A 22,536-nucleotide genomic window follows, 5' to 3' on the forward strand; every position below is an offset into this window, starting at 1 on the left:
GGCACAAGCGCATTAATTTGAGGATTTCCGTGGCAACCACCAACAACAACCACCACAACGAAAGATACAAAGATACATTCACATCTACACACACACCCTCGAAGTGTGTAGCTAAAGATTAATGCTAATTGAAATGCATGGGCTTGGGAAATGTTCTTTTTTGAATTGAGTCTTTGTTCGGCGCTTCTCAAATGAAGTGTTAAGAAGTAAATGGCAAATGCTTTTCTTTGCTTATAAATCACATTTGCAATTTGCCAAAGTGCATGCCAAAAATAAAAGATACAATGACAACCCACCCGAAAAAATACAAAAACACAAAAATATTATTTAAGACAAAAGTCTACGCATTGTCCTAGAATGTGTCCTAGATGTGTTTGTCATAGATGTGTTTTCTGGTTCGTGGTTCCTTCGTTCGTTCGCTTTCTGGCAACCCTCTGGGCAACAATTTCTTGAATTGTCAAGCGAGCTCTGATTTATGCGGCTGCAAAAATCAAATTATTATTTTGCTTCTGCATACCCTGTAGCGTAAATCAAAATTAGCACAAAGGGTATGCTCAAAACTAAATACAATATTAACGTATTATCATATTTTCTGTCTGACAGTCGAAGCTGTTTTAGTTCCACTTTTCGAACATTAGAACTGATAAGTTTTGTAGGATAATAAACAACTTAACCATAAATTTCACAATCGTACAATTAAGAACCTAGTCCTCTTGCTCATCATTACAATAAGGAATTGTGTACGTTAATTCAATAAAATATAATAAATTTACTTTTCTACCATATTTTACTTTTTATTACATCTTTAAATTTGTTTATTTTTTTCTACATTTTTTAACTACTAATAAACTTTTAATTTGTATATTGAAACAAACAAAATTCATATGCTAATTTTTTCGAATTATTTTGTATATTGAAACATAACAAATAAAATGTATATGCTTCTTTTTTTTAAATATTTTATCAGAAACTCTGAAAAATAATATTTGCAACTTTGTCTTATTATTCTAAAAGCTTTACAAATTTATTTTGTTTATTGAAACATGACAATGAAAATGCATATGCTTCCAGCTTTCTCTTTAATTTGAATTCAACTCAATTGAACTCTTCATTTTCGAGGGTATCTCGCTAGTCGGTCAACGCTCGTTGTTTGTATTTTTGGCTCACCCTCAAGTGGTGTAGCATAACAATAATTTCCAGTTGTATTTCGCGTTTTTTCCCCTTCCATCGCGATAATATTGTTCAGCTTGCTTATGCGTAGCGCCATTAAAACTATGCCAAGAGAAGTCCCCCTCTCCCCTCCTTCCCCTTCGTCTACTGCCCCCCTTTGGCAGCCATAAGAAATCATAGTGAGACACAGCGGGTGCTTCTTCTTCGGCTTTCAATGATTTTTGGCTATAAATTGTGCTTTATGTAGTATTTTTTCTTGCCGTTCTTATTTATTTCGATTCAGTTTGCATCGGGGTAGGAAATTGCTTTAATTGACATATTATGTAAACAGGATAGTTAACATTTTCGTCCTGCCAAAGGAAGGGAGAAAAAACACAGCTGTATTGACACAGCCGTTAAGCTAAAGTGCTTTGTATTTTTTTCTTTTTTTTTTTTGGGTCTGACAGTCTTCTAATTGGAAAAATGTGTTGTAACCCAAAAGTGAATCCGAATATATTCCATTTGTTGTTTGGGTTTTTTTTTTGTGTCTATTCCCCTTGCGTCTAATTAAGTTTCTACCAAAAAAAATTGTTTGGTATTTCGCTTCACTTCGATTAAATTTCCTAAGAACTGCTAGATCAAAAGCTGCTGATAAAATGCAGCTGGTTTGAGCCATGCATAATTAAACAACAGGCGATGCATTTCTCCAATCATTTTGACACCGAAATGTCGACATTGAGAAACAAAAATCGCATGAAAATTTCCAAAACTCGAGCGTGAAATGTGAAAAGTGCAGCAACTGACACAGAACAAATATTGCATGAGATTTGCAAAGTGCAAACGCTGACAATAAGAAAAGAAATGCATGAGATTTTCAAACTCACTGCTGACTCTTAAAATTATATTGCATGAGATTTTTCTTTAACTCTCGCAAAGAGAAGCCGCTGACACTGAGAACAAATATTGCAAGAGATTTTAAGGCACTGCAGCTCACTGTGAAAAAATTGCATGCGATTTTTAAACTTGAGCGAGAAATGTTTAAAGTGCAGCAGCTGACACTGAGAACGATAATCGCATGCGATATTTTAACCAGCGCGCTGAGCCTGAACACAAAATCGCATGAGATCGCAATGTGCAAAGTGACATCAGCAAAGTTGCATGATATTTTTTGTTTAGCTCCCTCACGAAATGCGAAAAGTGACAGCAGCTGACACTGAAAGCAAAATCGCTTGAGATTTTTTCAAAACCCCCGCGCTAGAATCATTCGACTGGAACGCCCCTCGCGACAATCAAAACAAAACACCTCACAAAAAGAGAGGGGCGGGGGGAGATCCACTTAAAATAGATACACAAGATACTTATGCGAGTACTGAGTTGACACCTCGAGTCGACTATTTAGTGGCCATGGCAATGGCGTTCGCTTAGCTTCCCAGACAATATTTTTTCCCCCACTATTTCTATATAACATACATATAGTATATTTATAGAATTTGTAAAGATTCTTTGCTCTTCGATTTCGAGTGGCAGTAATTGTCGCATGCCATAAGATACAACATATGAATGTATCTATCTATGTATCTAGTCATTATTCGTTTGATACGTTTTGTCTAAAGTCTCAACTAAATGGTGTCTGGGGAGCTATATATGTAGATTGGGGAATGTCTGCTGCTGTCTATAGAGTAGACAAACCAAAAAGGGGAGAGCAACAGAAGCAGCATAAATATAATACGAGGCAAGCATAACCACATCGCTGGCTTGACTTAAGTGGTTGGCTTATTCTCGCTCTCGTTCTCGTTCTCTCGCTGAGATGCATCCCAAAGAACAAAGCACTTGGCGACAATATATCAAAAGCAGACTCTAAAGGCAACAGGCAGCAGCAGAAACAGAAACAGAAGCAGCAGCAGCAGCAACATCAACTCGAAGCGAGTGTGGGAAATTGTTTTAATTAGCTGTGCACATACGAGTACAACTTTGAATACGAATAAGCGGCTGACTGAAGCCAACTAGCTGTGTGAGCTCGCTCAAGTGAGTTGATGGCGAAGTTCATTTTGATGAATAAGAAATATCAAAGCAAAGTGTCTGCACATTGTGTCACATAGATATTGTGTACGCACTTGTATGTCATTAGAACTGCTAATTGGGAATTAGCATTCATTCTCCTATCGGGATTCCTCATTAAAATGATCATTATCCAACTTCTATAGCACGAGGTTGTAAGTTCATTAATACTTTCATTGTTTCTCACATTAATACTTATTGAAAATTTATATTCTCATCATTAATAGTTCACTGCTTCTGACAATAATTTTTAATTTATCTGCTCATTACTATTCCTATTAGCATTCGTATTAGATTTTTCATTAACATTTTCATTTGCTTCTGACATCAATTTTAAATTACTAATTTATTTTCTCATTACAATTATCACTGACACTCGAATTCTACGCGCATTAATATTTTCATTGCTTCTGACATTAATACGAATTAATATTTTTTTCTATTCATTACATTTTTCATTAGCACTCGCATTTGATTTAATTTAATGATGCATAACATTAATAATTTCATTGTTTGCAGCTTTGATATTATATATTATTATCAATCATTCATTCCTCCACTGGACTTGTCATTACGATTATCATTAACATTCGCATTAGTGAACTTTCAAGACTTAGTATTTTTGACATTTCTGTATTATACCAGTATATCATCAACAAATCATTGTTTTCTGTATTAATATGGCAAATTAGTACCAACCAATTGTTTTAACTACTTATAATTATCATTAAAATTCGCATTATTTGACTTTAAAGCCCAATACTTTTGCTATTTTCATGACTCATTAATCGTATAACCCATAAAATTCGAGGTTCAACAAACTCTTCTATTTCATTTCGACCTTCAACTAAGCCTTGAACTATGTCGGCAGCCCAAAACCACATTTTAATGACATCATGCGAGTAAATACATAAAAATTACACGACAACAACAAGAAAATGATGATGATCAACTTGAGCTTCCGGTGCGTAACTTTATACTTGATCAATCAGCAGGTGCGCTCAACACAAAAAAAACAAAAAGAAAATACCCTAGAAAAGTGAAACTGAATTTTATATTTATAATACGAGTTTTTTTTTGGTAGAGTAACTGTTGGTTAACAATTTGTCAATGCGTCGTCGGGTTTCACTTTATTGGCAGCCCAACACAAAAATGTAAAACATAAAACACAAAATTTACACGCATCGCTGGACAACACACACAGAGAGTGAATAAGAACCGAAGAGCGAGAAGAGGAGCCAAAGAACACCTGTTGTCGATGTTGTAGTGGGAAAGGGTTGCAGGGTCCGCATTATGTGACGCTTCGTTAGGTGCATTAAGCGGCAAAAATGCGAGTGAAAAGTGTGAGTGTGAGAGGCTCCTAAAAGCGTTTAAAACACACAAAAATATCACAAGCAAAACGAGAGCAACTTTATCGACAACAACAAAAACATGGAACTCAAAACAACATTTATGATTCATTGAGTGCAAAATGTCGTGAGCAGTCATACGACTTCCGCAGGGTCCAAACAAAATTATCGAAGTGCCTGTCAGGCGATTGTCTTTTTTTGTTGTTGCTGTTGCTGCTGTTGCTCGTTTCTGCTTTTTTGTGAGATTGCGAACATGTTTGCAGCATGTTTGTGTTGACAAATTGCCAGTTGGCTGAAACGATGGCAAAAAGTGACAGCAACAGTGGCGCAGAGTCAACGCAACACGCCAAAAGGAAGTCATTTCAACATCATTAGGCAGCAGCAACATCGATGAGCGATTAGGGAGCCAGCGGCAGAGCGAATAGCGAAGAGAGAGCGATAGGAAGTTGCGGCAGCCAAGTACAATAGTTGAAGTTACTTTGCAAAAGTTAAAGATGCGAAACAGCGACCAAGGCAAGTCAAACTGAAAGCGAATGTGCTCGACTTGAATTTACCCGAGAGTTCTAGCTTTAATAGTTTCGAATTTATTGAGCATTCAAACAGTGGACAGACAGACACGACAGATGGATAGACGAAGGAATAACGTCTAAAAGAAGTGAGAAAGCTACTCTCTACTCATTTCTAAAAAAAAACGAAAAAAAAAAATTTTAGTATATACTAAAAGTTATATTTGGTATATTGTCATTATATTTATAGCGAACAATTAGTGAGACGGTAGAATAAAATCAGCTAGCTGAAGCATTATAAAATACTAAAAAAATATACCAAAGACTATAGTATATTTCTATCAATTCATACAATACACCAACTTAATATACAAAAAAATACTAAAATATACCAGAGGTTATAATTGATATATTGGACAGTCACACAAAAGCATAAAATTAGGCTGCTGAATCACTACCAAATTAAAATACCAAAAAAATACTAAAATATACCAAATGCTTTATATGGTATATTACAAGTATAATTGGTATATTACGTACAAAGAGCATAATATCAGTTATCTAAAGCGCTATCGCATTAAGATATAAAAAAATACTAAAATATACTACAAAAATATATATGGTATATTATAATTGAATTTAAAGCGAACTGTTTATCAAGCGGAAGAACAAAATTAGTTAGTTGCACCCTATATTAATACACTAAAAAAATACTTAAATATACCAAAGACTATATTTAGTATATTACAATAAAAATTAACGAAGCAAGGAAATCAGTTAGTCACAGCAGTAAACAACACTTTGAAACAATCGCGTAACGGGTATAAAATGTCGATTCAGCAAGTTAATTGAATCAACGACTAAGCGAAGCTTGAAAGTGAGACAAACAGCTGCACAAGTCAGCAAAAAAATAACAATGAAAAAGAATCGAAGTAAAACAAGGATAGGTTAGAAGAGCAATAGATGAAAGTGCTGGTCAGTAGAAAAAGAGAAGAAACAAGAAAACTGAAACTGTGGAGGCTAGGTTAAGTCAACGGAAGCCGTTGCCGCTGTCTTCCGTTCTCGGTTGATTGTTATTTATAGGAAGACTAAGAACAACAAGAGTCTGTACACAGTGTGGTATGTGAAGACAAGTCTTCCGGCTGCAGACAGAAAGAAGAAACCGTTTAGGCAAAAGTTATGCTAGGGAATTTCCCCTAGACTTGTCAATAGTAGAAACTAGGTCTTGGGAAGCGACCACCATAATAATAATAATAATAAACCAATTAACTAAAGCATTTGAGTATTTCATGAGAATGGGACTTGAACTGAGCCCTAGAATTAGCCAAAGAGCAAAAAGTTGACGGCGTAGTTTCCTAATTGCAGGCAGGCAACCGAGCTGAGCTAAAGGCACACGTATTGCACGCTTCTGCATAGTTTTCGAAATGAATAATTAATAAATCAAAAAATTAATGAGGCCGCAACACGCGCAACGCCAAAACTCTCCCCCAAACTTTGTGTTGTTGCAACACGCATTTTCCTACGACGACGACGACGTCATCAAATTTTCCGCCTATTTGTTTGCAACAAACAAAATTAAAACAATCATAAAAATAAAAATAACCAGCGACGGCAGGCAGGCAGACAGCATGTGGCACTCCTTGTTGTACTATGTTGCACAGAGTTCACGTCTCGGGGTTCGGGGTTGTGGGCCTAATGCCAAAAGAACACTCCTCCTATTAGAGAGAGAGAGAGAGACGCGACAGTCGAAGGCCGTTAAAAGCGGCACGCGTCGCAAATCAAATGTCAAGCAATACACAAAAGACGAACGGACAGACAGACAGACAGCTGGTCATTCATTGAGGGTGGCTGCAACATCTACTCCATTCCATCTATTCATCCATCCCTGGACGCCTTTTAAGGACACGCTCGCTTGATCACATTTTCGCAATTTATGTTACGTTGCGCTTTTGCTAAGCCTCCCCTCTTCCTCCCCTCTTCTTGCATTGCATTGTTGCAACAACAAATGTTATTGCCAAATTGACAGGGTGCAGCTACAATTTTAATCAATTAACACAGCAATTGACGTTGCCGAAAACATCGCTTCCCCTTTCAGCCACAGTTTCCATCGCACTTATTATTTCTGCTATTTCTTTCACACATTATTCGTTAACTTTAAGACTAGTTTCCACTCATTTCTTTTCTTCTATTTTTGTATATAATTTAAATCAATTAACACAGCAATAGACGTTGACTTTTCTCGCTGCTGAAAACATCGCTTCCCCTTTCAGCCAAAGTTTCCATCCCACAATTAATTTCTCCTACTTTTTTCACACATTGTTCAGCTTCCCACCTCAAATTTAAGTTTAGTTGCTACTCATTTCTTTACTTCTTTTTGCCTGGTTAACTGCCTAATTGTCTGTGTGCGGATCTCATTTCAAATTGTTGTTCACAATTTGCCTAGCTAAAGAGCGGAAGCCATACATAAATGGAATGAACTTTGACAGCAGCAAAAGATGCTCGTCAAAAAGTTACCAAATCCGCAAAATGCCGAAAAACTGAATCAGCAAAATTTAATCATCAGTTCTCCTTACTCTCATTCCTTATTTCTTTCTGTATCTTTGTCTGTTGCTGTGTGCGTTTTATGCGCTTTACTTGGAACAGCTTAAAAAGCATAAAGACCTTCAGCAACAGAAGAAGAGATACGAGCTAAGCTGGCCAAGACAATGCCGAAACATTTCGCTGGAAGTCCGCAGAAAAAAGGTATAAAATACTCAACTTTACACAACACACTCATCAGCGACTAGCTAGAGATGAGCGATGAACGGACTAGAGATGGCACTGAGAACGAGATAAGAGAGTGAATAATGGCGCCAGACACTAGAGATGGGAAAGCAAAGCAGAAGACAGAGAAAGAGAGAGCACAACAGATTAGCAGCGACTCATTAATCAGTGCACGCTAGAGATGGCACTAAAGATTAATCGTAGCTCATTAATCAGCAGTGACTAGTGATGAGTTTATAGACGAAGCTCTGCCTAGAGATGGCACACAACCGATATTAATCTGTCTAACTACCTCGTTTAGGAACATGAACTTTGCACCGCAAAAGATAAACTCATAAGTTACGCATGTACCCTAAAGTTATCCCGTTTATCCTGACGTCCTTCTGTCTGGCTGTCCGTCTGTATTTTGTCTGTCTGTCCGTCCGTCTGTCCGTTGAACCTTCCGTTACTTTATCCATTGGAATCTCGGCACGCAATGTGAATGAACTTTTACTTTTAGTTGCAGCAAGCTGCAGGTATCCAAAGCACCGCACAACGCATCATTAATCTTGCCCTAACCCAGAGTGACCCCCAAAAATTTGTATTGTAAACCCCTATACCCCTATATACATAACTGTATTCCTGATGTTGTTGTTGCTGACTCAGCTCAGTTCGCAGTTCTCAGTTGTCGGTTCTCGGCTCTGTGGGGCCTCGTTATTAATGGGTTAAGCTAATTATTGACAGTGATGTCTGTCCGCCCCAGCTCTCTGGCTGACTAATGCTCACACACAACTTGGGCAGACATCCTCCCACATACACACTGAGAGAAAGAGAACAATAACAATCAATTTAAAATTCTTTCCAATACATTTGGCGCGCAAATTATGCATGACAAATGTTTAAAAGTTCATGACTAAAATGCAAACAAAGGGCAGGCAGTCAGGGAAGTTGGGATGTCGGAAAGCGTTCGCTTTACAGGATTGCCAAGACAGTGTGCCATGTGAAAAATTGCCATAAAATTATGAAAATGTACGCTAAACTATGCCCCCAAAAAAACAAAAAAAAAAAACAAGGAAGCAAACTACTCGCTGCAGTCAGCTTGTAGCTTGTGATGCCGTCGAGCAAGTTGTTCTCAAAGTTTTGCGTACCGACCGACCGATGATGACAGACGGCTCAAAAAGACAGCGCAGTGATGTCGACTTCAAAGGGGAGCGGTTAAGGGTTCAATTATGCGAAGGAAACTTTGGGAAAGGGTTTTGGAACACTGCAACACTTCGATTTCATGACTTCATTGCCGTTTTTAGCTAAAATTATTCTTTTGATTAATCATAAATCACAAGTGCTGTTGAAGCACCTAAATTTTACAATACTAATTTCAGTGTTGCCAAAACAATAGTGGAACTTTCCACAGTTTCCTAACACTGTTGCAAAAGGTTTTCCCATTCCCTAAGCTGGAATTGTTATTTTTTTAATAAACAACTTTAAGTAACTTTAGAGTTGTTATGGGACAAGTTATCAACACTGTACTTGTTGAGCTTCCTTCTGTTTACCAACACAGTTTTTTTTAATTGTAACTCATAAAAAGTTATTAGCTAAGCTAGAATTCTTAATTGTTATTAAATAACAAAAAGTAACTTTAGTAATGATAAGTTGGTACAATTTACGAACACTGTTTTTCAACACCAACAATTTCCAAGTTATTTTCTAACTCCAACAAGTACAAATCGTTTTTTTTTTTTTATTTAAGAGACTAACATATATTAAAGTGTGTTCATATTACCCAACGCTTATCTAGTTTTCCAACAATATTTGCATGTTGTTAACACTGTTTTCAAGTTTAACTGCTGCCCCTTTTGGGCGACGCCTCTGAATTTTGTGCAACGGACAACACGCAGCGAATTTAGTCAAGGTAACTCGCATCACTCAGGCAACAGCAAACAGAACAGCGGAAGAAAATGAAAAAAAGTGAAGCACGAACACAAAAAAAAAAAAGCAGCGACAATGGAGCAAAATTGAGCTAAAGTGGAGTCAGAGTCAGAATCAGTTGGAGGATGAAGAAGAAGAAGTGAAGTGAAGTGAGTTAGATGAAGCCAAAGGTAGGCAAAATGTTGGTAATGACGCCAACGCACGATGCGCTGAGTAAGAGAGAGAGAGAGAGGGAGTGAGGGAGAGAGCTGAGGCTGAGCTGTGATGAGCTGAAGAACGCGTCATGTGAATGTGATGGAAGTGAATGCAGATGGAATTGCTGGAATTGCAAAAGGGGGGGAACAGGGAAGGGAAGGGAATGCACAGCGAGGTTCGGAGGAATGCACAAGACAGTCGGTTTATTTGGTTAAATGCTGAAAATTGGCAAAACGCAGTCAAGGCAACAACAAGAAGGAGAGGAAACGAAACGACACGAAACGAAAGCAAATCTGTGGATGCACTTTTTCGGTTGGCCTCTTGTCAGTGAAGAGGAGCTGAAGAAGCTGAAGGAGTTGGGGGCCTTAATGGTGGGAAAAAAAGGCGAGTAGAAGATGAAAACAGAAACAGAAAACAGCAAATGAAAATAAGTTGCGAATAAGTGACTAAAAAGGGGGCGTGAGTGGGTGTGGGCGTGGGTATGGGAGCCTAAGCAATCTAGAGTGTGGGAAATTTAATAAGTGGGAACAGTACCAGAAAACGAGAGAAAGCCAGACAGAGACAGAGACAGCGAAAGAGTGAGAGACAGAGAGGGAGAGGATTAAGGTTATGCAAAGTTGCATACAATAAAAGCAAAAGAGTCTAAGCAATTTGAGACAAGCTATTGAAATACATCCGACCGAGACAGACAGAGAGAGAGAGAGAGAGGGAAAGAGTTCATCATATAACCGATTGAATTGAAATCCAATGAAAAACAATTGACAATTGGCTAGAACCAAAGACCAGAGTTGCATAAGCTCCGAGAACTACGAAAAAAAAACATTGATTAAACGTTCAGCGAACAAAACACAAGAAAAAAAAAAAAGAAAATAAATAAATGCAAAGACAGCGCAATCCCAGGCATCGACAATTGACCTGTTCTCTCATGCACTTTGCATTACCAATTATTCCCGCACCAAAAAAAGTGTAAGAAAAGGCACAGAACTCGACTATGATACACCTGGCAGAGACTTTAAAAAGTTCTGAAGTTTTTAGTAATCATTTCTCACAAAGTAATTTGAATGCCAGACAAAATTCCTTTAAATATAAATATGACAAAATCTAAAAACAAAAACCTTCACGAAATGATTTGCATTTAAAGATATAATTATGCAATTTTAAATAACATAAATAGGGAAATAAAGAAACAAGATTTTGTATAATAAATACTTATATTCAAAAGTAATTTTACTTTAATGTGATTTAAAAAAATTGTAACATTAAATGTTGGTGGTCAGCTCCATTGTTTAGCTTTAGCTTGAAAAGAAGTAATGTTTTATACATGTAACATACTAAGAATCTAATAAATGCCATTTTAAGAAATTTAAGGCAGCTCCAACTTGCTTAGTTTGTGAGCTATTGAAGCTCAAAGCTGTGGACAGACAGGCAGACGGATTTAGTAATATTGTAATATACAAGCACTTTGCTTTATATGGATTGAAAAAATCTTGATTTAATATCTTTACGAACTTAAAAAACAATTTTGAAATAAGATTTGTTGGTTGAAACAAACTTAAATCAAGATTTTTATGCTAAATTTGTATTTTAAGATTAACATCTTGATTCGAAAATGTTTTATTCTAGATTGAAGAGTAGATTGCAAATCTTGATTTTTCGTTGTTAAAAAAAAACAATGTTGAAATAAGATTTTATGCTTAACATCTAATATTATGTTTTCTATAGTCATCCACGGTTGTCACCAAATAGGCACACTCCTTTAATGAATGTCGAGTATTCAAGCTGTTACTGAGGTAAGAGTTCAGACCATTGCGGAACGTCAACGACCACGACAATTGGGGTCGACGCAAAAGGAAAATGTGAAGGGAAATCGAACTTGGCTGCTTCGTCTCTCATTGTTATGCAATTGCAGAAGGGACGCAAAGGCAATTAAAAAAAAGAGAGGAAGAGAGAGAAAAAGAGGGGGGAATACGTTTAGAATATGCAACATTCTGTAGTCGAGTCGAATGGATTAGGGCCAAAGGCGTTGCTGGCTGGCTCAAGTAAATGCTCGTATCATTGACCTTTTGGCACACGTCATTGCCTGCGGCTAAATGTTACTCCCTGTCTTTCTCTCTCTTCTGAATTTCTCTCTTTCTTTCGTGTGCAAGTAAGACATAATCCAATTAGCAATTAGTTGTGTATGCCAGTCGTCATCGTCAGGTTACCTGAGAGAGAGAGAGAGAGATAGAGGGAGGGAGAGACAGAGAGCGAGAGCGACCCTCTTTAGAAGGTTCAATAGATAGGCTCAGGTAGTCAACACAATGTCCCAGTCTCAGTCTCAGTCGCATTTCTCATGCTCATTCTTCATTCCCTTCTAACAATCCCTGTTCCCCGTTCCCCGTCCCTCCTCCTTCCAATAGTTTTAGACACTGGCTAATGCATTACGCATGCCAATGCCGACTAAATAACTCAATTTAGTATGCCAGGGGCGAAGAAGCACTTGTAAGGCATACAGCACACGTCTGCCTCAACTTCCTGTACACCGACTCTGTACCCTTCCCCTCCTCATCCTGCTCCTCCTTCTCATTCACCTTTCACTGCTGCTGTCGAAAAGCAACATGAAATATGCACTCAACTAGTTGTAGGACTAGACAAGACTATTTATTGAAATATGTATAGAGAAAACCTGAAGTCTAAAAGGAATTTGGCATTTACTAAAGAAGCGACTATGTCTATAGATCTTGATAAGAGGCTACACATGAAAATATCTGCAGCAATTATATCAAAGGTTTTGAAATAACTATTTTAAGTTGAAGAAATAACTTTAAAGGAGCTTGAGAACTTGTATCGATAGTATTTAAGAATTCATAAAGAAGTATCGATAGTTTTGAAATAACTCCGACAGAAATTGAATTTACTAACGAAGAGTCTAGATATAAAATCATAATTATAAAGTAGTCTCTCTGATAATTATCAGAGAGATAATCGAGTGAAGTTATCAGCTAAGCTCTAAAATTACAATGCAACTTATTTATCTTGTGTATGCTTTAATAAACTCCACTCATAAATTTAAAGTCTTTTCAACACAGTGACACTTGCTTCACACATTAAATAAACTTGAAATAAAACCAATTTTTTCGTTCGTTTACAGATTTCATAGATTTAAGCAGCAACTCAATTCAATGGATTAAGCGAGTTACGAGTTAAACAGAAAAGTAAAAAATAATCTTTTAAACCAGATAAAGTCAAGTGTAAACAAGAAGCAAATTTAAAGTATATATTTTGTGGAATTTGTTCAATTTCAAACAGACGGGTAAGTGAAGTTTCCAAAAATTTGGAATGGCAATTCGATGCTTGAGATGCGTTGTAACATGTGGCTTATCATTTATTATAATTCTCCAGCTAAGACATTCTTTGTGGGTATATTTTATGGGCAACAACTGAATTTTTATTTAAAATTCATTCATCATACTTAAAAAAGACGATGAGAAAAACAGAAAATGGGGGGGAAAAACAATCCTTCATTTGTATTTTCAGTGCATCTTGTTGTGTTGTTGCATGCCTCTTTTCTCGCACTCTTTTTGGGTTTAGCTACTTATTATTTGTTGTTGTTCTTCTGTTTTTATGTTTTTTGTAATTCCGTTGGCATTATGCGGGTATTCATTTACCATGCCACGGCTTCTTCAGCTGCACTTTGCTATAGAGAGCGAAAAAAAACTTGTTTAATGGCATCCCAAAAGAAGCTTTACACCAGCGACAATGAGTTTTGGGGGAAAGGGTAGCGAGAGGGGAGGCGGGGAGGGACACTTGAAACTGACACAATCATTACATATTTTCATTTTCATTTTGTGTCGAGTTTGATTTTCCTTTTTCTCTGTGTGTGTTTCAACTACTAATTCACTGCCCTTGTTTCGCTCTCTCTCACTTTGTTTTTTTCTCGGTGGCACAAAACATAATCATTATGATAATAATGCCACACATTGTTATATTGTGGTGTTGCACTTGAGAATGCATTTGGAGTTTTCAAAACTTTGTCGAGTACAAGTGTTTGATTTGTGCTCAAGCAAGCTAATAATTAGCACAACTTTGGCGACGCACGTTGGGCGCCATAACCTCAACAGCCTCCAAAAAAAGGCACTCGTAATTACGCGTTTTTCGAGGGGTGGAGGGGAGACAACAACAGGAGAGAGCATAATGCGGTTTTGTATGCTCGCCTCCCCCGCTGAGGCCACAGCTCATTTACAGTTAATTTATGGGTCTGGATAAAAAGCGCCAGATGGAACTTCTCTCTCTCTCTCTCTCTCTCTCTCTCTGTGTGTGTGAGTTGAGTTTTGGGCGTGCTGCATGCAACAATGCTTGCTAATTATGCGCAAGTTTTTGGATCAACTTCCAACTAATTGTCTGTCAGACTATATGCTACCGCCTTTTCTTTGGCTTCGGCTTCGACGCCGGCGAATTTGGGAGGCAAGTCAAGTGCAGCGCAAAGTTATGCAAATACTATGTATAACTAAAAGACAGAGAGAGAAAGAGTCTCTTATAATAACATGGCATAGATAACGACAGATTGTGCGCATTTTTGCTCAGCTCATTATCAGGCTGAGTTAATCACGACGAGCTCCTTGAATCCTGGGCATTCTTTTTGTACTCGTATTTGTTTCTTTACTTCTTTTTATTTTAATTAAAGCAAATGCGCTGCGCTTAAATCGAGCGCATTCCCCAAGACCCAACAATAGACAATTGTCTGATTTGGCCGCAGGGGCAGCAAAAGAGAGTCGAGAACATTATAAAATGCCCTTTACTGTATTAAAATTAAAACAAGCTGAGCTCAACGTTTAATACACTACAAATTTATGCCAGGCATGTTTTGTGGTTATGCAACATTTTGATGCGCCAACTTTAAATGCAGTTAAGCTCGATTGCAATCGGGTTTAGACTTGAGCTTATTGTGCAGGGTATTTGAGAGCTGTTTAAGAGAACTGAACTGAATTGGAGAGGAGCCGCATAAAAGACAAGTAACAATTCTTTTTCTACGCACGGCCAGACTTGCAACATAATTGGAATTTCCTTTTTCCTGTCCTTGCTGCCGCTCGACTGCCGCTTCAAGTGCGCCGCGCTGCTACAAAAGACAGGCTCAAGAGTTGTTGCAAGAGTTGTTGTTGTTGTTGTTGTTGTTCTGGGGCATGCGGCAGGCAGCAAGCGGCAGCCAGCTAGCTGCAACAGTCACTCACAGTTGCTGGCGGCGCTTGACCATAAGCTCCCATGGAACAATAACCAGGCATGAACAAAACAACAGCAAGTTGAACATCAACTGACTTCATCAGCAAAACAGCAAAGCGAAGTATAAAAAAACAAGTAAGAAAGCTACAGTCGAGTGTACTCGACTGTGAGATACCCGCTACCCGTTTTGAATAAAAGAAATATATTTTGTGGTATTTTCTCAAAATATACCAAGTATACTGCAAAAAAACTAAAATAATATACCGAATGGTATAATTGGTATATCGACATAGTACCGTAATCCAAATATACCATAGACGGCACAATATACCAGATTGGCAGCCAAAGCAACTAAGACCCCTAGTAAGTAGGCGTTTTTGCCCATACAAAAGTATTTCTTTAATAACTTCGACAATTTTTATCTGATCGCAACCAAATTTTCAGAAATCATAAATACTATAGTTATTATTGTATATACCAAAATTCGGAACTATAGCTTCAAAATTACGCTTGTTATTCGATTTTTTTAATTTGCGGGGGCGGAAGTGGGCGTGGCAAAAATTTGAAACAAACTTGATCTGCGTGCAAACATAACAAATGCTGTCGAAAAAAAATTATAGCTCTATCTCTTATAGTCTCTGAGATCCAGTGTTTCATACGGACAGACGGACAGACGGACAGACACACAGACGGACAGACGGACATGGCTATATCGTCTCGGCTGTTGACGCTGATCAAGAATATATATACTTTATAAGGTCGGAGATGCCTCCTTCTACCTGTTACATACATTTCCTGCCGGCACAAAGTTATAATACCCTTCTACCCTATGGGTAGCGGGTATAAAAACAAGTAAGAAAGCTTCAGTCGAGTGTGCTCGACTGAGAGATACCCGCTAGGCATTGCGGTATTAAAGTTTAAAATATACCAAAGGCTATATTTGGTATATTTTACCTAATATCTTATCTTATCGCAAAAATACTAAGAATATACCACAGGCTATAATCGGAATATCAATATAATAAAAATATATCAGTGCGGTATTAATTTTAGAATATACCAATACTCATTTGATACCAAAAAGTTACCAAAGGCTATTTTTTGTATTAACTATTATTATGCCTTAAAATTACGCTTATTATTCAGTTGTTATCGATTTGTGGGGGCCGAAGTGGGCGTGGCGAAGAATCGAAACTAACTTGATCTGGGTAGAAACATAACAAGTGCTGTTGAAAAAGAATTATACCTCTATCTCTTATAGTCTCTGAGATATGGGTCGTTAAACCAGTGGACAGACAGACAGACACATTAAGAATATATAAACTTTACAGGGCCAAAGTTGCCGTCTTCTTCCTGTTACAAACATTTCCTTCAGGCACAAACTTATAATACCCTTCTGCCCTGTGGGTACCGAGTATAAAAACAACAAGCATAGCATAGCAAGAACTTTAACTTTGTCAAGAGATGCCTCAGCGTACTTCCAAGAAAATTCAAATATGTCGCTACACAGAGAAAGCGACTTATGTGCCGACTTGTTCTTCCACTTATGCCTTTACCTTCTTCATTCTATTCTTCTTGTCGTCTGTCGTTTTCTTTTCTTTTTTTTTTTTTTTTTGGGTGCCCCTCGTTTAGTTCAAGGGTTAAAGTCTGAATGGCCCCCTGGTTGGTTGGTTGGTTGGCTTTGGTTAGCTAATAAGTTGTCCGGAATTTTCGCTAATTAAAGCAAATTTGTGCATGTCGAGAGAATGTTGCATGCCACGCCTCGAGATTATTTGGATTACCTCTCGCTCGGCTTTTCTCAGGCTTCAACTTACGCGCTACTAATTAGAATTCTACGAGTATCTTTCTCTCTCTCTCTCTCGCTCTCTGTGCAGTGTCATCATTGAGGTGAGAGGGCAAGAGGTTGAGGCGAGCGAGTCATAAAACACAAAATATGAAACAAGACCGTTTATAGTAGTTGCAAGTCTTGTGACTCATAAGAAGGTCAAAGCGTTTCGCTTGCAACATCAATTGACGCAACGCAATGCGGCACGATGACAAGCGAGTTTCGTCAATTTCTTCTTCTGGACTTCGACTTATTAAATCCGCTTCGAAACTTCAGAACAAACAACAGCAACAACGTTGCGTTAATTAATTTCATTTACTTTTATTTTGTGCCACATACCCTGCCATAGAAAAGGCAGAAAGCATTTTACTTTCAAACTAAATGTCAACATATTTTATAGGGATTGTTGGAAAAAACAATGGCAAACTGCAGCAGCAATTTAAAAAGTTCGAAATGCAAACTCAATTTACTTTCAGTGAAAGCGAAAATACATTTATAGCTAAACAATGGAAGTTTTTTGCTATGCACTAATAAAATTGTATGTAGATTTGGATAATATGCCTTTGCTTGTAGAAAAGAATAGAAAAAATCTACTTAAACTACCAAATCAAAACCAAAAAAGCTTTGTCTACTGTGTCGAGACAAATAAAGCAGAAAAACAAAAATATATGTATACAATACAAAAACTAAAATATACCAAGAAATATATATAACACAACCAAAAATATTATACTACAAAACAAAACAAGTTGTGTTTACAGGGTAGTTCAAAGTCTATCATACTCAGCTAAAGAAACAAAGTCTTGCTACGTGTTCGTTGAACTTGACTTGAGTTCAGCTTTTAATTCTGTCACCGCTGCTGTCCCGTTGCTTGGCCGCAAAGAAAGGTTAGATAAGACAGACGATGACGATGACGACAATGACGATTTAAAAGAACACAAGACAAATAATAATAATAATAATAATAAAAAGTGGTTCGACAAATTAAGCGGATGTGGTAATTGCTCAACGTTCTTCTTCTCTCTTTTGCTGTGGGAATTACAAATTTAACTTCTTTTAGTTGGTTTTGTTTTTTTTGGGCTAATTGGTGTTTTTGTTCACAGTGGAAAATGGGAAATGAAACAGGAAAAAAAGACAAATACAGCACAAAAATAAAAATATACCAAAAACACAAAAATATACTATATACCACAAAAAGTGAAATATACCGAGAAATGTGTATAACACAGCAACAAAAATATACCAAAAAATATTATACTACATTTACAAATTTAACATCTTTAGGTTGGTTTCTTTACAGTGGAAAATGGGAAATGTGCCGAGTGAAATGAAGCAGAATGAAAAGCAAAAGATGAGCAAGGAAAGTTTCTATCGTATTTTTGGCTTACGCATGGTCAACGAAGGCGATGGCTATGCGATCGATGGCGAGCGATTAAAGATACAACGCGAGCAACAGTTGCAGATGCCACAACAACAACAACAGCAACCAGAAGATAAACAACAGCAATCAGAGTTCGAACTGGGAAATCCGGGAGCAATTGCCGATTTGCATCATCAGTGTCATGAGATGTGGCCGCAAACTTTTGAAGGCTTTCGATTGAATATTAGTCGCACTTTAAGCCAATCTCTGGCTGTTGGCCATGCGCTGCAAGTGGGCCAGAAATCGCAGCTGGCCGATTGTCAATTCAATGCCAGCTTTGTGGGCGAACGAATGCATCCGATGACGGGTGAAACATATCCAGCGATTATGGGTGAAGTGGATGCCAAGGGGAATGTTAGGGCCACATTGATGCACTTTATGGCCGCAAGATGGCGCTGCAAATGGATGGCCAATGTGCTGGATGGTGAGCTGCAGAATACGCGGCTATTTGTTGATTATTTCGGCAAAAGTTGCACCTGCAGCTGGGTGCTAAGCAACCTCGATGTACGCCATCAGATGGGCGTCTGTGTGGCATCGTATCTGCAGCAGGTGACGCCACAATTGGCCCTTGGCGTTGACCTCATCTATCAGCGTGAGCAAATTGTGCCCGGCGGTCAGGCGGCCTTAGTTTCGGCTGTGGCACGTTATCACCACGATGATAATCGTCTCTGGTCAGCGGTGTTCAGTCTGCATTCGCTCGAACTCTGCTATTCGCAGTTGTATGGCCAATGTCTGGGGGCAAGTGTTCAACTCCGTGCCAATATCTTGAAGCGTCAGGCGATATCGAGGCTTTGCTATCATTGTTTTATCCCAAAGATGGGATTCAATTTTCGCGGTGGCATCGATACACGCGGCGTGATTAGCGCCCTCTGTGAGCGGCGTCTGGAACCTCTCCCGATTGTGTTGCAGCTCAGCGGCAAGTTGAATCATCGCACCAATCGCTTTCGCTTTGGTCTCGGACTCCTCATTGGCTAACACACACACACACACACAGACACACAACTGTGAGTATGCACCTTCTTTTTTGCCCTCCATCTTTGTCTCCTTTTTTCGCATTCTTTTCAGACAGCGGAGCAGCAAAAGTCGCATCTCAAAAACTTGCTTTGTCCAACTCTTCTCTTTGTTCTTCGATAGTAGTATAATAATGTTGAAGTAATTGTCGTTTTTTATTCTCAAGTTATGAGTGGGTTATATTTGGAATTCTACAGCGAAACTTTCTTACAAAGAATTGCAGTTTATTATATTATATAATATCAGCGAAAGACGAACTAACTTGGCTTCAAGTTGGAACTAACTAAAAAGAACCATAATAAAAGTGACTGGAAATGTTTTGGATTAACTTCAAAGTATTCTATTATTATTTTTCTAGCATCTATTGAAAAACATTTTCAATGAAAGCATATTCTACAAAATATAGCAAATTATTTACAGTGAAAAGTATTTTGCATAAAACCATTTAATAATAGCAAATTCATACACCGAAAATACTAAAAATATACCGTAGGTGGTATATTTGGTACATAGTGAAAAGCATTTTCACTAAAACCATATTCTAATAAATCGAAAAAATACTAAAATTATATCGAAGGTGGTATATTTTTAATATAGTGAAAAACATTTTAAATAAAACCATATTCCAAATTCATATACCGAAGAAATACTACAAATATACTGAAGGTGATATATGTGGTACGCAATGAAAAGCATTTTCAATCAAAACGAATTTTAAATAATATACCAAATTCAAATACCCAAAAATACTAAAATGTACCGAATGTGGTATGTTTTGCATATAGGGAAAAACATTTTCAGTAAAGTAATATGCTAAAAATATACCGATAAAATACAGAAATGCACTGAATATTTGGTATATATCCATATAGTACAATATAGTACAATAATAAATAACTTTACAATACGAAATCTTGTAGGTAAAGTTTAAAATTCAACAATACTATCAGAAAGCAAATATATTTATTGAATCTAATAATATTTCCCCAGCATCAACACATCTCAACATTACAAACTAAATCTTGTCACAAAAAATATGCACATTAAGTAAAAAATAAATAAGTTTTGAAGGCGACTTATTTCGAGTGGAGTTTGAGGTGCAAACTAGAGATATGGAAAAGGCCAAAGGGCTCATAAAGCTTGCACAACTAGACGACTAAACATAATCATCTTTTTTTAACATTACATCACAATTGAAGGTTGGTTATAAACATTTTTTTTTTAATTTTTGGGTTTAGAGCGAAACAAAGAAATAGCAGTCTATGATCTCTTTGCAGTTAATTGTCGTAAGATGTGTCGCAAATGCCACGGCAAATATTTGTGCACGTCTTTAATTTGTTTTCTGGTTTATGGGGTGCAGAAAAGTCAGGTGTATTTCTTATGTACACACTTACGTATGTATCTAAATGACTTTCAAGAAAACTCCAGGCACAATCGTAATACCCCAAAACAAAAAAAAAATAGAAGTCTAATCGCAAATGAGCTGAGCCTATATATTTATAATATTTGCATTTGGCCTCTCATCTTGAATTTCAATTCCATTTGTGTGTAAAAAACAGAAAAAAAATCTCTGTTGCTTTGGGCATTTTTTTTCGACTTATTTTTTACGGTCTAGCATGATAAACATTGTCTCAGAACTAGCGTAAATATTGACACAATGTGAGCATGGAAAATTTTGCGATAAGGGATTCGGTGCTAGGGTCTATGACGATTATTTTATTTTATTTCGCTCTTGGGATATTTATTTAGCGCTTTGTCGTCGGACCTGGCACCAAATGTCGAGCCAAGAGTCTCAGGTAACTCAGGCGAGGTTATATCATTATTATTTCGTTTCTTTTTTCTAGAACAACTTCTTTGGTAATCATAGTTTTATGATTGCATTTTACGGCATTACAACTTCATTTCGTGTCTAATTATAAAATCGTAGAGACAGAGAGAGCGAAAGAAATGCGAAAAATTGCAAGTGCAACTCACCTATAGTTAAACAGCTGCAGAGCATCACGTAGAGTGTGGCGAGTAGAGTCACTCGCTGCCTTTGCAGTTGGCCCATTTTTGCGCTTCTTATTGTTTGTTTGTTTTGGCTTTTCTTGGTATTTTCCCTCTTGTCGTCGTCGTTGTCGTCGCTCACTTTTCACAACAATCACAACAATGCCAAGCAACAATTCAATTGTATTTTCCTCTCTTTACTTGTGTTTTTTTTTTGTTTTTTCTCTGTTTTTCTTTCACTGTCACAGTAAAAAAAAATGTATAAAAAATTTGCAGTTTGCTTTAATGTGATTTTAATTTTGTATTCACTATATTTTTCTTGTAACTTTTGTTGTAATTTGCACACTAATTTTGACACATACACTTCACGCAATTAGCGAGTGCAATTGAAACGAGTGAGAGTTGTTTTTGCTGTCTATATTGTGCTGGTGGAGTGTGGCATCTGAAAAGAGGCAAACATTTATGGTATTTGGTTAGTATTGGGAATTGGTTTTCGTAGATGTTTTGTTTATGAAAAGTAACGAGTGGCGAGCTGAGAGTTATTACATGTAGCGAATAGGTAAATGAACAAGAGATAGCAATTAAAAACTGAACTAGATACATATGTACTTAAAAAGTGAAAAAGTGTTAGCGAACGCCACAATTGGCAACACACAACAAGTAGCGAGTGACGATTGGCGAGTTATTACAAGGCTTTCACTGCTGCTAAGCATGTAACGAGTAGGTAAATTAACTAATACAATGCAAGAAGAAGAGTATTATAGTATATAAGAGTAGTTCAAGAGCAAGAAAGTATTAGCGAGTGTCACAATTGCTAACACACAACAAGTAACGAATGGCGAGTAAAATTCACAACTTCAATAAACTCACAACAAAGAACGAGTGTCAGAAATTGAAGACTGACAAGTATTTCAAAAGTGAAGAAACGTTAGCGACTGCTACAATTAGCAACACACAATAGGTAACGAGTGGCGAGTAAAGTGCACAACTTGAATAAACTCAGTGAATAAAAAATAGTGCTACCTAGGCTGTAAAACCCCTCCAACTGGCAACTGGCAAACAAAGTTAGCAACAAATTGCAACGAGTGCTGAAAAGTAACGAGTGAGCTTCACACAACTTTTGTGAGTACGCGTGGCGACAACTCTGAACAATTGAATTTGCGATTTAGCTTA

At 37.3% G+C, this 22,536-nt stretch overlaps 2 protein-coding genes across 10 annotated transcripts in view; one reads left to right on the forward strand and one right to left on the reverse strand.

The window, feature by feature from the left end:
* LOC132795138 (fasciclin-2) overlaps window positions 1–22,536 on the reverse strand; it is a 104,240-nt gene that overhangs the window by 79,784 nt on the left and 1,920 nt on the right. For all 7 annotated transcript variants that reach the window (XM_060805635.1, XM_060805637.1, XM_060805634.1 and 4 more), the window contains exon 2: window positions 21,352–21,805. In XM_060805635.1, the coding sequence (XP_060661618.1) occupies window positions 21,352–21,427 (76 nt within the window). In that variant the 5' untranslated portion in view covers window positions 21,428–21,805. The remainder of the gene's footprint in view (window positions 1–21,351; window positions 21,806–22,536) is intronic.
* Window positions 12,988–19,683, forward strand: LOC132796988 (mitochondrial import receptor subunit TOM40 homolog 2-like). 3 transcript variants are annotated; one of them, XM_060808383.1, is made up of 3 exons: window positions 12,988–13,217; window positions 18,231–19,370; window positions 19,432–19,683. In XM_060808383.1, the coding sequence occupies exon 2, from the start codon at window positions 18,253–18,255 to the stop codon at window positions 19,339–19,341; it is 1,089 nt and encodes a 362-aa protein (XP_060664366.1). In that variant the 5' UTR covers window positions 12,988–13,217; window positions 18,231–18,252; the 3' UTR covers window positions 19,342–19,370; window positions 19,432–19,683. The 3 variants fall into 3 exon arrangements, with proteins under 3 accessions (XP_060664366.1, XP_060664365.1, XP_060664364.1); XM_060808381.1 differs by having other exon boundaries at window positions 12,989–13,217; window positions 18,247–19,370; window positions 19,432–19,682; XM_060808382.1 differs by lacking the exon at window positions 19,432–19,683 and having other exon boundaries at window positions 18,247–19,394.

This window comes from Drosophila nasuta, chromosome X, assembly GCF_023558535.2.
Source record: "Drosophila nasuta strain 15112-1781.00 chromosome X, ASM2355853v1, whole genome shotgun sequence".
Taxonomy (NCBI): domain Eukaryota; kingdom Metazoa; phylum Arthropoda; class Insecta; order Diptera; family Drosophilidae; genus Drosophila; species Drosophila nasuta.